At 36.1% G+C, this 16,904-nt stretch overlaps 1 protein-coding gene across 1 annotated transcript in view; it reads right to left on the reverse strand.

The window, feature by feature from the left end:
* Positions 1–9,171: 9,171 nt before the first annotated feature.
* PPP4R2 (protein phosphatase 4 regulatory subunit 2) overlaps positions 9,172–16,904 on the reverse strand; it is a 92,479-nt gene continuing 84,746 nt past the window's right edge. Inside the window, exons 4-9 of the mRNA XM_007947326.2 lie at positions 14,432–14,525; positions 12,476–12,513; positions 11,374–11,448; positions 10,646–10,789; positions 9,731–10,020; positions 9,172–9,485 (exon numbers count right to left, since the gene is read on the reverse strand). Of these exons, the coding sequence (XP_007945517.1) occupies positions 9,172–9,485; positions 9,731–10,020; positions 10,646–10,789; positions 11,374–11,448; positions 12,476–12,513; positions 14,432–14,525 (955 nt within the window). The remainder of the gene's footprint in view (positions 9,486–9,730; positions 10,021–10,645; positions 10,790–11,373; positions 11,449–12,475; positions 12,514–14,431; positions 14,526–16,904) is intronic.

A 16,904-nucleotide genomic window follows, 5' to 3' on the forward strand; every position in this document is an offset into this window, starting at 1 on the left:
AAAAAAAAAAAAAAAAAAAAATCATCACTAAAATGTCACCAAAGAAGGACAGGTTAAATAAATTAAGGTCTATCTCTACAGTGAAATGAGGGCTGGTGGTTCAGTGGATCAGCAGAATTGATTCCTGGCCAATTCACTTCCACCACAGCCACCACTCATCTGTCAGTGGAGGCTGGTGTGTTGCGGTGATGCTGAACAAGTTTCGGTGGATTCTCCAGACTAAGATGGGCTAGGAAGAAAGGCCTCACAATCTTTTGAAATCAAGTCAATGAAATTCTTGTGGATCACAATGGTGTGGTGTGCAACTAATCATGGAGGTGGTGCAGGCCCAAGTAGCATTTCTTTCCACTGTGTATGGAGTTGCCATGAGGTGGGGCCCATCTCAACAGCAGCTGACAACACAAAGTAAAATACTATTCAGCTGTTAAAATGACTGTGGCAGCTTTCTAGGTACTGATGTAGAAGTATGTTGTTGTTGTTGTTATTTGCCGTCGAGTTGTGATGTAGAAGTATAGCCAAGATATATCAAATACGGAAGAAAATAAGGTCTTTCCACTACGGATAGGGGAGTCAGAGGAGAGTGGTGAAAAAGCACTTTGCACTTTGCGAGGGATGCAGTTATCTCTGGAAAGGTGAGTTTTTTAAAGGCTGTGTTTTGAATCCATGTAAGTGTAGTGCTTAGTACCTGTCATGTTATTTTCCTCATGCTTAATCCTTGAAACAACACTGTGAGGTAGGTACCTTATCTTCTGTATCTTACAGACACATAGAGCTCACACAGCTAGCAAGCAGCAGAACTGGGATTCAAACCCAAGGTGCCTGGCTCCAGAATCTTTGCTCTCAAGTACCACGCCATGCTGTCTTGCTGGATGAGTTCTTGCCTCTGGGGAGGGATAGTGTATAACTGAGGGCTTTGGAAGTGAGGGTAGTAGGAGGGTAACAGTTGGTATATACTATTCTGGTCTATTTGAATTTTTGGCACATGTGCATTATCTAATTTAAAATATAAACCATGTCCTCAAAATATCTAGCAGGACTTAGGTTTTGCACTGGAAAAAAAATATGGGTGATGCTTTTAGAAAAGTAAGGTAAAGCCAAATGGTGAAGTACATGGAGTGTGAAACCAAAAGCCCGGGCTTGTAACTAATGAGGACGCCTTTGGATGCACCTGAAAGTGCCAAGTCTAAGCAGCTCTGAGAACCTTTGGGTACCTGGGATAGCTTCCTCTGCTGTCCACCTCACCCTATTTCTGCAGACCTTCACAAACTAGACACCACCTGCACATAATGGATAAATACCACTAGGCTTAGGAGTCAGAAGCCCTGGGTCTCACTCTGATCTTCCACTGGCCATGGGCTTCAGAGCCTGTTGCCTTTCTTTAAGTATCTGTAAAACAAGGATAATATGGGACATTAAATGAGGTGATACTGGACATGTGCTAAGGACAGTGGGGAGCATGAAGTGCTAAATTAGTGCTTGCCATCATCTTGGTCCACCATCTGTTTGCCATGTTGTGGTGGGTTGATTGTTGCTATGCTGTTAGGAGCTCTGCCTGGCTGGTATTTCAAATACCAGCAGGGTCACCCATGGTAGACAGGATTCATCAGTGCATTCAGCATTTAGACAGAGTAGGAAGAAAGGCCTGGGGATTGACTTCTGATAATTAGCCATTGAAGACCCTATTGATCAGAACAGAACACTGTCTGAAACAGTGCTGGAGGATGAGCCTCCTAATTTGGAAAGCACTCAAAATACACAGTGGCCACAACAAATGGACTTGAGCTGACCAACGATCACTAAGATGGCACAGGACGGGCAGGATTTGGTTCTGTTGTACATGAAGTTGCCATGAGTTGTAGCTGACCCGACAGCAACTAACACCATCACCCTGGTTGGTTATTTACCAAGATCAACTTTATATTTTTTTCCCATTAAAACTCTCGTCTTCCCCAGGGACAACACATTATTTTCTCTTCCATGTCACTCCTTTAAAAGAAATGTTAGATCCTGGACTAGGCTTTATACCCATACTTACACTTAATGCTCCAGGCAATCCTACTAAGTAGATACTATTATTATCCCCATTCCGTCAATGATAAAACTGAAGCTTAAGGAAATAATGTAACTTGCACAAGGTCCCTCTGCTGGGATTTAATCCATATCATTGCAATTCCCAAGCTTCTGTACTCAGCTCAATATACCACACTGCCTCCAACTGTGCTGCTTATCACTCAAGGTCAAGCTCAAGTCCCTCACAACTAAGAAGTCTCCTCAAACGCCACAGATGCATTAATATGGCTCTCCTGTGCATCTCAAATCACATGCCAGATTGAGCTAAAAACTTGCATAGAATATATTCTTCAAAGCTAAATTCCATAAAGGTCAGAAATGAACTGGAGCCTACTCTTTTAGCCGCCTGAATACATAGCAACTCATAAAAAACTGACATCCAATGACTTCTTTTTTCCATCTTTTGCATACCTTGTCTTCTCTACATTCGTCAAAATAAGTGAATGCCTACCTAAAATTCAATTTGAAACCTCAAACATCTGATATACTATTATTTTTCAAAGAAAATGGCTTGGGATATACTAGAAATTCATCCCCATCGCCTACACCCAGAATACACTTCCAAAATTCAGTATAAAAAATATGAGACATACCAAATTCAACATATTCTGCACCACCAAATACTATATTAGTTTGTATTAAATCCATAATCCCCAACTTCAAAACAACTGATGTATTTGGTGAGCTGCTGGGTCCTCCCTCACGTATCTCCATCTATGAGGTCCTCACTTGCGCAGCTAGAACTGTGGGAGAAGGATTTTTGACCACACCATTCTCCCAATGGAAAAGTTACAAATGCTGACTTAATTGCCATAATTCAATCACATTAAGGACTACACAACTTCTTGTATGATGGCCTCAAAATCTGGCCTTACTTTAAACAATTTTTATGGGAAATTGTGTTCTGAAGTCTGACCAACTTAATTTTTAGATACCTGCACCAGGTTGTTTCACTGCTATTCAGAAAGTTTTCAGTGTCTAATATTTTCAGAAGAGGATGGCCCTATTCATCTTCTCTTTCTTACTCTGGAAGCTCACCAAAACACCCCCCACAGTAGGCTCACCTGCTGGTATTTGAAATGCCTGTAACATAGCCTCCAACCTCACAGCAGCACATAAGCCACCAGAGTACAACAAACTGACACAATGTTGGAAGATGAGCACCTCAGGTTGGAAGGCACTCAAAATACAACTGGGGAAAAGCTACCTCCTCAAACGTGGATGGCGTAAAGCTTTTGGGACCTTCATTTGCTGATGTGCCATGACTCAAAATGAGAAGAAACAGCTGAAAACATTCATTAATAATCAGAACGTGGAATGTACAAAGTATTCATGCTTGGTGAAGTAGAGGGTCAGCGAAAAAGGGGAAGACCCTCAGTGAGATGGACTGACAACAGTGGCTACCAACAACAGACCCAAGTTTAGCAAGGATTATAAAGATGGGGCAGGACCGGGCAGTATGTTTCATTCTGTTGTACGCAGGGTCGCTATGAGTCAGAGCTCTCAATGGCACCTAACAAGAAACCAGGTTAAGAGACACTGTGTGCACTCTGAAAAGCAGATGGGAATTGTTAGTCAACACCAACTAAGTTTACTTTTCCATTCTGTAGTATTGTAAGCAATGTCAACAAAAACAGTATGATTCAAAATGAAGATAGCACAAGACTGACCACAGATTTATCCCTTCAATTCTCAGCAAATACTGAGAATTAAAATCCACTCAAGTCTACTCATATTTTTCAATTCAAGCATTTATTAACCTAATATTAAGTCCCATTATTCCAAATCTAATGCAGGACTTGGGTGGTCACACAACTTTTCACTTGCAGAAACCCCTACCCTGATGACAAGGTAAAGATGTACAGTGCATATGAAATGCAGGCCCTCAAGCACAGGAAAGATTGTGAGGAAGGTGAAGGACTGGGAAATGCTTTGTTCTGTCGTACAAAGGATCTCTCAAAGTCTGAGACAACTGGATGGCACCTAACAACACAGCACAGGCCAGGGGCAGCTGGTCTCAATGTCATGCAAGTCTCCTGTTGGGATAATCATTTCCTGATGACACAGTCCAACTACCCACTCATTTCACATTAAAGACACCCAATAGCAAGTATTATTCTCAAACACACAAACCTAGCAACAAAGGCAGGCTTCAAGAGTGAATTAAGTACCCTCAAGATGGGCACAAAGTAGTCAGAGAATCCATAAAACTTGCAGATTGTATAGACAGGATACCAACATAGCCCAATGCTTTTGACTTTACCACTTGCCAAGAACAGGGCTAGCCTGTGAGGTTGTAAAGATGAGTAAGACAGCGGAGTCTACAGGGAATTGCTGGCATTTTTGTATACTTACCAAATCCATTATCTTTGCAGGTGGGAGAAGGGGTTGGTTTACCCTAAAAGTTGACAAATAACCCCAAGACAAAAATGCAACTGCTACATTTTAAACTAAAAAAAGTTCATTGTTCTACAACTATATAAATAAAAAAGGGAACAGTATACTCTTCATTCTAGATAGTCTAGGAGCCAGAGATCACACATCTTATTCCTAGTTGTTGGGATAATCAGTCTTCCTATCATTAATTCAGTACTTTGAACTGCCTCTATCACATCTAATAAAATTAAGTGGGGATAAATTAGAGATCAAATATGAATAAGACACTGAACTCAAAAATATTTAACCACCAAACATGCTGAGTAATACTTTTATCTTTCATGGAGTTAAGAGCCACAGATTTTGCTAACTACCATTATCTACTGTGCAACAGCATAAGGAAACAAAAATCCAGAGGTGGAAGCCATCATTCTCTCTGCACTCAGGGCAATTTACACTTCTTAACCTGTAGTTGTCTGAAATGTGAGACTTTGAAAATGATTCTCACTCTGTAACAGTACTCAGATTTCCTCTGTCAGTAAGGGGCTCCTAGTGGAGTATTAAATTGCTCATTCTACTTGAGGAAGTGAGGGTCCGAGTCACCAAATCAGTATAATGGATTTCATGAACTGGTTTGTATCAGGAAGGTGTTCTAGAAGAATAACTTGCTTAAAGAACTATTTAGCTTTTCAAAATGGAACTATTATCCATTTGACCAATAAAATTCTCACCCAAATCCCAAGGAGAGGAAATATTCACATGGCCCATATTGAAATAAATGTAGTTAATTGGGGGGGGGGGGAGAGTCTAACTGAAATGTTGCATAACTATGCAAACAAGTTAGTGACAAATTATGCCAACAGAGAAATTTCTAAATGATAAATCTTGATCTTATAAAAAATTAGGTTCAAATTGTCCACAACGAACCATAACTGTCTATTCAACTCAGATGCACCCTCTGCTGAAACACCATCATCACTCAGGAAACAAACATGAATTGCACTAAGCTATCTCTCCCTACAGATCTGAAAAATGCTTGGGGGTTCTAACTGAGGTAGATGGGTGAAAGGGAGTGGGAGGATGAACTATTATGGCAAATAAAGTAATTCCACACATGAAGATAGTCATCTAATTTATATTTTATTGCATTATGAAAATAATACATTTATTTGGCAAAGTAATCTAGGCTCCAAGTTAAAATAAAATTCTGAAGAAAGTGTACTAAGTATTTTTTAAATGTGAAATATTAGATGTATTCTAACCAATACATACTAGCATTCTTATTAGGCCAATAATCCAGTAAATCTAATTTTAATAATTCCATATGAAATTACAAGGTGTTTTTGCATTCATCCATTTTATGATTAGCACAAATCTCAAAATAACTGAGCTTAATTTTATCAAAACCAATCTTAAGAAACTCCTGTTGAGAAGACAATTTGAAACACTACCCAAAATTTTTATTTCCTTTGGTTCTACAAGTTGCAAAAATTCATCCTTACCACAAGTTACATTTTTCATAATCAAACATTTTAGCAGCATTAGATTCTGCCCAAGTACCTTTATAAGTAAACTAGTATATTACATTTACATTATTTGAAAAATTGCCATCTGATTTTACAAATGCAAAAATGCATAAACACATGCCTATCTACACCAGCAAAACAAAGCACTCTGAACCTCAACGCTACACTTTTAACAGGACACACTTCCTGGCTTAGGATTTCTGGGATGCCTTTTCAAAATAGAAAGACTATAGTTCTCTGACTGGCAACTGTACTGTTCGTTCAGCCCACACTTTGAAAGGTATAGTTAAGATAAACCCTAACTGAATTAAACTTACCTAATAATCAACATTAAAAATGACATTTCCACTATTTATTCTGTTCTGCTACATTTTCAGAACTGAAAAGATTTATTTTCAAAAGCATACTAGGACAATTTGTTTTCACTTTTTTAAAGGAAAAAGTGCTAAAAACATATTAAATATATATTCTCACTTTCCTCATCATCTTCTTCCAATTTTTATATTTTGGGTTCAGAGTCTAGAGTCTAACAGGTAAACAATCTGCTCAAGACCAAAAAATAAACTAATATTTTGAACACTGAGGTCCTTATTCTTCATTTAGATCTTTTAATGACTTTGCTTGATGTGTACTATGAAAGTGTGCCTAAAATTAGCTTTCAAAAATTCACACATGAATCAGTTACTATTAGAACTGACATTTTCATTAAGCAAAGTCTATGTAAGTGCACCTATGCATACCTTGAGGAAATTTACTTCCAAATGGCCATCAACATCTTAAACCAGTTAGTTGAACAAGGTTTCCTAGTTTAACTATAGATATTCCACCTATCCTAAAAAAAGATATTTCATGAGCATTCTACAATTATCTGTATAAACAGCAATAAGTTTGATCTAGGATCAACATATGAATATCTAATAAATAGTAAACTATAGATTAAAATGCAGATCTCTCATAGAGTTAAGTGATGGTATTTTGGTACATTCACCATTATTTTACTTTATTTAATAAAGAAATACATTTGCCCTTGCAAAAATAGCAATTGCAAGTTTACAAATAAAACCACAGACCTCAAAGTCATGATGCTACATCTTCAACTTATAACCAACAAAAGTAGTATTGATTTGTTTACAAATGGTCCATGGTACTACAATTAAAATAAAAAATATCAAAAGGTCTCAGGATCTTAAAGAATAGATTTATTGACAATAATTTCATAAATATTCTAAAGAAAATTTCAAAATTCCTAAACTTAAAATGTTTAAAATCTGTTCTCATTGGCAAGATATCCCTCAACAAAATAATAGGTCACTACAAATGAATGTCTCATTTAAAATCTACTTCAACATTTTTGCAAAAATTAAAAAAAAAAAATTACAATGTTCCATTTTCACCTCTCTTGGGTACAGTTAATCATTATGTACTTTTTAGTTTAATTATTAGACATATTCAGAAATAAATCACCTAGCTGCTGTGAACCTGACAGTCAAGTCAGTCAGTAGTACATTTCCCTATAAATATAAGTGGAGCCAAATCATTTTGGTACTTTCAGTCACAGGAATTTAAGTAGTCAAAATGCAAAACTTGTATTTGCCACCCCATCACCCCAGCATATGATACAGTGTCAGAAATTGTTTGCATCAGTTTTATAAGTTCATCTGTGTACCTCAGGTATCTGAAACTAAAAAAGAAGAATCTTTTATATTTTGATAAAAATGTACTCAAATATTTCATAACATTAATATTTATTGCTTTATATGAATACTGTATTGAAAGCCCAAGCATTCAGTTTACACACAGAAATTATACAATTATATACCGCTTCACAAAGGCAGTGAACACATTACATTCTACAAAATCTACTTTACAGAAATTTAAAAATTCTAAATATAAAAAGGTACAGCTGAAGAAACAACAGGTATAAATTTGGCAGCCAGTAATTTTGACAGGGAAGTTGCAGCCTGCATGACTTTAAATATGTGAATTTGAAAATATTGAGTTTAGAGTTACCATTGTGCTTTGAGTTGATCTGAAAAATATAACACTGGCTGTCAAAGAAGCATGTTCAAAAATATTTAATTCACTTCAAAATGTCATACAAATTATGTTGGTTTCTATGTACCCCTAAAGCTTCAGTCATTTAGCTCAGGTACATTACTAAAGTAATATATTAATTCTTCCAGTACAGTGGTGTTTCATACCATTGACATCTGCATACTCTAGAATAATTTAGAAAGAAATGTGTAATATTCACAATGTTCAGAAAAGCAAGCAAATAGTCAAGGAACCTGCCCAGTTCTTCTGAGATGGTCTTATGTCAGCTTCAAAAGCATTCATTCTACAAAACCGTAAGCTAATGTCTGAACACAATTTCCAAGATAAAGCACATTTTTCCATAAATAATGAAGTCTTTTTCTCAGGCACCTCAGAAGTATACAAAAGAATTTTAGTTTGAACATATCTCTTGGAATGTGTTTAACCTGGTATTTTGACAGACTTAAGATTTCCAGGGTTTCACAAGGGCCAGATTTTATCTGAATTACTCAGAAGAGAAAAAAACTGTCTTCAGAAAGAGGTGAACTCAATCATTACCAATAGAAAAAGTATCCACTGTATTCATCTCTTTATAGAAACAGAAAAATATAACATTTCCCCCCTTAGAATAATATATATATATATGTATATGTATATATATATATGTATATATGACTTAAAGTTCCATTGTACATAGTCAAACAATAAAACCTGGAAACCAGCATGAAACCCTATCATTCACATGTTAAAATGTTGAAACTATGACCAAAATATGAAAATTGCTAGAGCTGTCAGAAAGAGACAAGACAAAAAGCTTTCTTGCATATGTATAAACTAAATGTGATAATCTCCAAAGGTGTTCAAAATTATAATCATTACCTTCCAGTTTAAAAACTTTACTTCTAAATTAAAAAAAAAAAAAAAAAAATTTATACACAAACCACTGATTTGACCAGACCAAAAAGTCAGCGGTAAGCAGGACCCAGAGGAGCTGAAATTCACAGTTCTTACATGTACAACTCTTTCAGGATTTATTCCATAAAGTACTTAATTTTACAACCTGCTTCTCTTGTAAAACTAAAGGTCCACTTTATTACATAAAAGTTTTATACAATGTAAAACCAGAACTGTATGTAAAATACTGCATCTAAATGTTTCTAAATAGTCAGTCTTGTTCCATCGGTTCATCTGTGACTTCTGTGGCTTTGTCGTTTTCCATGACTGACTCTGAGACCATCTCTCCAGTTTTACTGGAATTGGAGCCTACTAATTCTGTTGCATGGCAGTCAGAACTACTACTTACAGGGCCTGTATTTTCACTACCTTCAGAATGTAAATCTTTCTCAGCTTGAGACAGATCAGATTCCTCCATCTGATTATTTTCCTCAGAAGTCTCTTCATTCACAGTTAAGGCATCATCACATTCCTTTTCTTGATTTTTTCTTTCTGGGACCATTTCTCTTGATGTCATAAAAGACTCTAAAAATAAGCAAATGTTGTTGTAGTTAAATTTTATTTTCAAAATACTTCCACAGTTAAGTTTCATGAATTCTGATACGCTACAGTTCAAATCACATCCCCTGAAACTCAGCAGCAACTACATACAGGTGGGAGAAAAGCCCAACATCAGTATTATAAGGATGTTAAATTCTTTCACGCAAAAATGAAGTACAAGAATTTGAGGATCTCCTTACTCCACCCTTTTACAGATGGTCTCTAAATACCTTCTTCTTCCTCTTCATCCTCGTCTTCATCCTCTTCTGTACAGTGCTGTCTGGTACAACTACTTTCTTTATCTTTATCCTGAGATGAAGATGATGCTTCTGTCTCTTTTACCATAACTGAAGAAATTTCAGTGGAGGTTGTTTGACTGGCTGTTTCTCTTACTTCACCTTCTTTGTCAAACCTGAGTCTTTTTACCTCATGCCCCTCAGCTTCCACAGCATCATCATCTGGATGTTTATTTTTTATAGGGCTCATCGAGGAACCTTCTGATTCAGATGTCAGAGAGTCACTGTAAATGTTTTTTAAAGTGTCATTAATAAAATAATTTCCTGTATCTTCTACATTCTCATTTTTAAGGTCTAATACATCTTCAAATAGCATTTCAGTGTCAAATTATAACACCTACACAAAGGAAAAAGAATCATTTCATGGGAATCTAAACTCTTTCACAAATATTTACTACTAGGAACTGTCAATATTTTATACTTAACTTCATTCTCCAGTACATTTAACGTCTTCCTATAGTAAAACTAAAAGTCCCTGTATGGACATACTCTCTAAAGTCATACCCCTTACTTATTACTCAATCCTCTTTACCTGAATGTGATGCAGAGAGTTTGAGGTAGGATATAAATGATTTATTGTGAGAAACTATTCACAAAATTACAAATTATTTACAAAGCTCTTTTCTTTCCAAGTAACTTTCAAAAATAAGAAATAAATATAGCAATTTAAGTCTGTTTTGTGTCTATTCACAGCACGTGCTGGTAGCTTCAAACAGAAGCCATAGCTCCTATAACCTCATTAAAACTTTAACTCTCAAATAATAATAAATTATAAATAGTATACAATAAATGCTATAAACTATTAATGTAATACTTTTTTAAAGAAAAAATACACAATCACATACAAACCTGTGATTTTTGTCCTCATTTTGCTGTAAGTTTGACTCTTTGCTGTCTGTGTTCTCAGGCAAACCATTAGTTGTCATGGGGGCTGACAAAGAAACCTTTGGTCGATTAAGTGGCCTGGGTGTTCCAGGTCCATTTATATTAGACCTATGATAAGATAAATGAGCATTATTTTACCATTTTGGCAAAGAGTCATCCCTCCTAAAGTATGTTTATATGAACATGCCACAGAAGTATTTGCTGTAATTTTGTCTTTTCAAGGTCTATGGGGTACCAAATAACTAAGCCTACTCTTCATTTGGCTATATACATGGTTAGGTTCTGAAGACCAGGTTGGTATGTAGAAATAGAGGATGACCACAGCAGATCAAAAAAATGACTACATCATTACATATCTGCAAAATTACTTAATATGTAACTGCCAAATCACTGAGACATGGCCCAGCCACAATGACACAACCATCATAGCCAGCATTACTCTCGCCTCACTCTTCAGCCTCTGCTGCTGCCAGATGTACATTATTAATCCCAAGTACTCAGGTAAGCAGATTTTACTACTATAATAAATGCAAAAGGTCAGATAATGTAAGAGTAGTTATGTGAGCAGAAGGTGCAGTTCTGTTTAATGTATCAAACATCCTGCATAAAATGCCTAATTTCAAATACATATTGAACCTGCTACTCAAATAAGAGAACTGTGAACTCTTTAGATTAAAAATCAACAATCTCACCTCTCAGTATAACTTGGTGAATTTCCAGGAAACATAACACCATTCATTCGATTTAAACTATTGGAATTGTTTTTCCTATTTAAAAAAAAGAAAAGGCACTGTTATGATAGTTTACGTTCTTTATATTTGAAAGCAATCATGTGTTTAAAAGACCTTGTGAAGATTCTCACATTCACAGAACCAAACCAAAAGACTTTTATGAAAAATAACTCAGGCATACACCAAGAGTATAAGGGAGGGGGGGAAAAAAGTTACCAAATCATTATGATTTGACTTTGCACTTCTTTATAATTTTTTTCTAAAACAGGTCATTCATTAGCAAAACAAAAGATGTTTTAGTAAAGTTAAATGGAGGATGACTCTTGATTTAACTTTAACAAAGTTAAGCCGAGTTTCTTATTATATATCTTTTTTTAAAATAATTTTTCTGCCAAGAAACACATGATATTATGGCATTATCTTAGTATCATATTTAAAAACACAGCTATGCTCTTAAAAGAGTTCTAAAAATTAATTCACTGTTTTTATTGTCTTATTTTATGAAATCAGAGGCAGTCTAACTTTAAATCAGTAGTTCTCAACAATGACATTCTGCACTCCTCAGGGACATTTGGCAATGTCTGAAGACATTTTGGTGTCACAACGGGAAGTGGAGTGGGCATGGGATGCTATGGGCATCAAGAGTAGACACCCAGGGATGCTGTTAAACAATGCACACAACAGACCCCACAACAAAGACTTATCTGGTCTAAAATGTCAGATGCCAAGGCTGAAAAACCTGTCATATGAGTTCTTAATTTCTCATATAAATCTTTACAACTAGAAATCTTTACCAAAAAGAAGAGAAATGTCTTCAAGTAGCTATTTGAAACCTAGAAATCATGCCCTAGAGAGTCTAGGATTACAGTAAATTATAAATCTCTTCAATCCTAATCTCTTTATTGGAGAAACACACAGGTAATATAATGTTGGTAATATTCTACTCTGGAGTCCGGTTAGTAAGTTCACAAGTATTTATAAATCAAACCTCTTTTAAGAAAAATGTATTAGAAATAATAATCGGAATATAATAAATAATATATAAGAAAAACTGTATACTTACTCTGAAGAAGGATAAACACAGCTAACAACCATCACATTCTGCAATAACAAAAATTGGTGATTTAGTATGAGAAAAATTGTTATAAATATAGTGTAACAATTTGTTTTTAATTTCTCAGAATCATCCTGATGGGTTAAGTTTCCATTTATTATGATTTACAAGTAAAAAAAAATGGCTAAAAATAAAAACTCCTGATGAAACAGAAAAATTAAAGCAATAACAAATGTTGCAAATTTAATACCCTACACTAAACCATTTATTTTTTTGTAATCTTATATTTCACCCTCATTTGTTACTCTGGAGACCTGGCATCATGAACTCTATATAACAGAGTGGAACCATGCTCTTTTATTTTAGATGTTGTTGTTGCTGTTATGTGCCATCGAGTCAAACCCGACTCATAGCGACCCCTCCTTGGGTTTCCGAGGCAGTATCACTACGGAAGCAGATCGCCCCATCTTTAGCTAGAACCACCCAAAGATGTTTAGAGATTAAAGTACTTAAGCCAAGAAAACCTAATTATGATTTTCCTTATAAAGCAGTACCTAATTCAAAAGTTGTGTGTAGTACTGTGTACCCCAAGAAAGAGCTCAAGCTTTTTGTATTAAAATACTTACAATCTTCTTGGTAACAATACTTTAGTAACAGTTAATATTCAATGAAGAAATTTCATTTTACTATAAGCCACAGTAAATGCTTTATGTTTAATCTTCCTCACAGCCCTACTATTATCTACATTCAACAGATGAGGAAACTGAGGCTTAGCTTAAGTAACATGTCCAAGGTCCCAAGTATGAAGTAATGCAGCCCTGATTTGAATGCAGAGCCCCCAATATGACTACTAAGATACAGTATCTCTTATCCTAATATTACCAAAATGTGGGAGTGATTATTAGAAGTCCTTCAGCTGATAAATAAATATTAATGAACCATCTCATGTCCTGTCTTTCAGGAATCTATTCAGTTGAAGGCACAGAGGATAAACAAAACTTATTAACCCACTAAAGCCTTAAATACTAGTTTTGGATCCCTGCTCCAAGGATAAGACAAAATGAATTTAAATCAGAACCTAAAATGAACACTGGACTATGTTTTAGGATCAATCACCAAGTGAAAGAATTAGCAACCCACTGATCCAATCTCGGTTCCCACAGGGCTCCTCCCTTCATTCCTTCACTGCAGTCCTCACCAAAAAAACTCACTGCCATCAAGTCATTTCCAACTCATAGCAATCCCCATTAGGTTTCCAAGGCAGTAAATCATTACAGAAGTAGATTACCCAGTCTTTCTTCCACAGAGTAGCTGGTAGGTTTGAACCACTGATCTTCCAATTAGCAGTCAAGTGCCTTATCCACTATGCCACCAAAGCTACAGGCCAGTCAATTTCTAATTTTCATCCCGTCAAACACCTTGATGTTTTTGTCCATAGTGCTCTTCCTGATTTTTTTGTCCATAGTGCTATTCCTTAATTCCTATTGCTAATAGCCTCTGCCCCTTATCAATTCTTCTCACCCACAATAAACCTAATGCTATTCTCACTCTTGAATCTGACCTGAATCCTCCCACTCAAAACCTAATCCATTTGCCTTGCACCAGGAATTTCCCAAGTTGTGTGCCTCTAAACCCTAGAACTGAGAAAGTGAATTCCGAGGAAAAATACATTTGTACAAATACTTAAAATTGTAGACCTTCTCAGAAACTTGAATATGTTGGTGTGTACTATGAATTTCCAGGGTAGAAGAAAATACACTGCCTTTCTGAAACTTAATTGATCACACCCAGTCTTCCTCTGTCCCCTCATATAAATTTCTCTCCAAAATACACAATTTAGAAAAAACTTCAGGTAGGCTTAACAAACTTATCTGAAGAAAAGGATCCCAAAACAGAGCTTATTCAATGTCATTTCGGAATCTATTATGCTACAAATTAATATAATTCCAATCTTAAAATAAATACCTTTTCTACTCCTCTGAGAAATTTGTCTGTTCCTGTATAGTTTCTCCTTGGATCTGTTAGCAATTCACATAGTCGTTGAATAGTAAAAGGGATACTGAAAAAGAATACAATTTTACAGTCTGAGGTCATTAATAATCAAGGAAATTAGAAACATTATTATTCTTGCTGTTTAAAGCTTTATCTAGTCACCTGTATGTTAAACTACAAAAGAAAATGCCACAATAGGGAAATGAATAGATGAGTTCCATAAAATCTAAGACAATAAGCACACCTGTCTTTTTATTTAAAAAGAAAAGCCACTTTCTCTTCTTTTAAAAAAGCAATGAAAAGAACATCTAACAACAGAAAACTTCAAAATTGATTACTGAGAAAAAAAAATAATATTCTGAATCCTGATAATTTTTAAGCTTGTAAGAGAGGCTACACAAATAATAATCAAATTAGAGTTTATTTAAATTCAGAAAATTTCCAAGTGTTGTATTATGGAATAAAACAAATGATTCCAATGAAAAAGTATTTCAAATATGGTTTTGCTTCACAATAGAAATTTTATACACAACCTAAATGTTTCATCAAGCTTAAAATATATACAAACATACTCTATTTTGGTAAGTACTTTCTTGTTAACTTTGTCAAATACTTTACCACAATAAAATTTTCACTTGCTCACAGCAAATATAAAACTGACACCAATTAGAACTAAAATCATTTTATAAGTATAAAAAATAGATTTAATCTCACACAACTATCAGCATTCATCAGAATCACAAGATGGAAAGATCTGAGCATTACACGTGACACATATATGAACAAATCTTTAGTCTTCAGTGTTTGTCATAAAAATCTACCTATTCTCCTTACGAAGAGAATCATAAACAGTGCCCAGATTAATAGTTAACATTTATTACAAAGTCCTTTATTGTTTAATGACAGCTTGAGGCAATAATCTCTTCCCACAAAGAGGAGGAGCTACGAGTACAGTGCCAAGACTCAAACCCAGTTTCTTTAACTTCAAATTCCTTGTCTTTTCCACCATACCACACATTCTCCTTAAGAATACTAATACGTCCATACCTTCAAGTCCTCCAACACTTCAAGACCCAAAGAAAAGCAGCATACGGAGAGAGGCACAGCAAGTAATCAACTGCTCCCCACATGCTCAGAGGAGCTTTCTGCTCCTGCCAACACTAGAAGGACTGGGGAACTTGATACCAGTGGAGCAAGTGTGGGTTTGTACTGCCATCGTGCCAGCCATTTCATCTAGGGCGACCGAGCTCATGGAGTTCTGGCTCCTCCACTGGGATCCACCTGGCCCATCAGCCCAGCACTGCTGGTGGGATGTGGGTATAGATATGTTCAAATCCTGGCTATACCTCTCAGTGGTGGTGTTAGGTGCTACTGAGTCCGTTTCAACTCATAGCGACCATATGTGCAACAGAATAAAACTCTTCCCCATTCTGTACCAGCCTCACAATCGATGCTATGTTTGAGCCCTTTGTTGGAGCCGCTATGTCAATCCATCTCACTGAGGGTCTTCCTCTTTTTTGCTGACCCTCTAATTTTACCAAGCATGATGTCCTTCTGCAGGGACTGGTCCCTCCTGACAACACGTACAATGTACGCAAGGCGAGGTCTCGCCATCTTCCCTTCTAAGGAACACCCTGGCTGCATTTCTTTGAAGACAGATTTGTTTGTTCTTCTGGCAGTCCATGGTATATTCAACATTCTCCACCAACACCGTAATTCAAAGGCATTAATTCTTCTTCAGTCTTCCTTATTCACTGTGCAGCTTTTGCATGCATACGAGGCAACTGAAGATATCATGGCTTGTGTCAGGTGTACCTTTGTCCTCAAAGTATCCCTCATTAACCTCTCTATAAAATGAAAACCTGTACTAGTGCCTGCTCTTATTATTTCAGCTAAACTCTTTAGGGTGGAGTCCTGCATCGTGATGATGCCTCAGAAAATTCTAAGTTCCAGATTCATTTGTCCACTGGACCCACTAAAACCAAGCTCACACAAATAGGAATGGAAACACTGAAGATAAATACTGTGCTTGGCAACATAATGGCCCCCCAAAGATGTCCACATCCTAACCCCCAGAGTCTGTGAACATGGTATTAAGAATTGGTATTTATTTCCTAATAAGACAAACTACATTTGATCTCTAACATTCTTAACCAAAAAAAAAAAAAACAACAACAACAACAACTTATAGCAACCCCCGCTTGGGTTTCCAAGGCAGCATCACTATGCAAATAGATTGCCCAACCTTCCCTCCGAGGAGTGGCTGGTGGGTTTGAGCTGCCAGCTTCTGGTTAGCAGTCAAATGACTCAATATATTTTTATAAGAGTCAAGTATTTACAAGACATTTTAAAAAAAGAATTATTGGGATTTGGGTGAAAGTTTACAGAGCAAATTAATTTTCCATACAACAGCATACATACACTTTGTCTCATATTGACTGCAACT

Source organism: Orycteropus afer, unplaced genomic scaffold (genome assembly GCF_000298275.1).
Source record: "Orycteropus afer afer isolate SDZICR_OR568_19922 unplaced genomic scaffold, OryAfe1.0 scaffold00180, whole genome shotgun sequence".
In the NCBI taxonomy this organism is placed as follows: Eukaryota; Metazoa; Chordata; class Mammalia; order Tubulidentata; family Orycteropodidae; genus Orycteropus; species Orycteropus afer.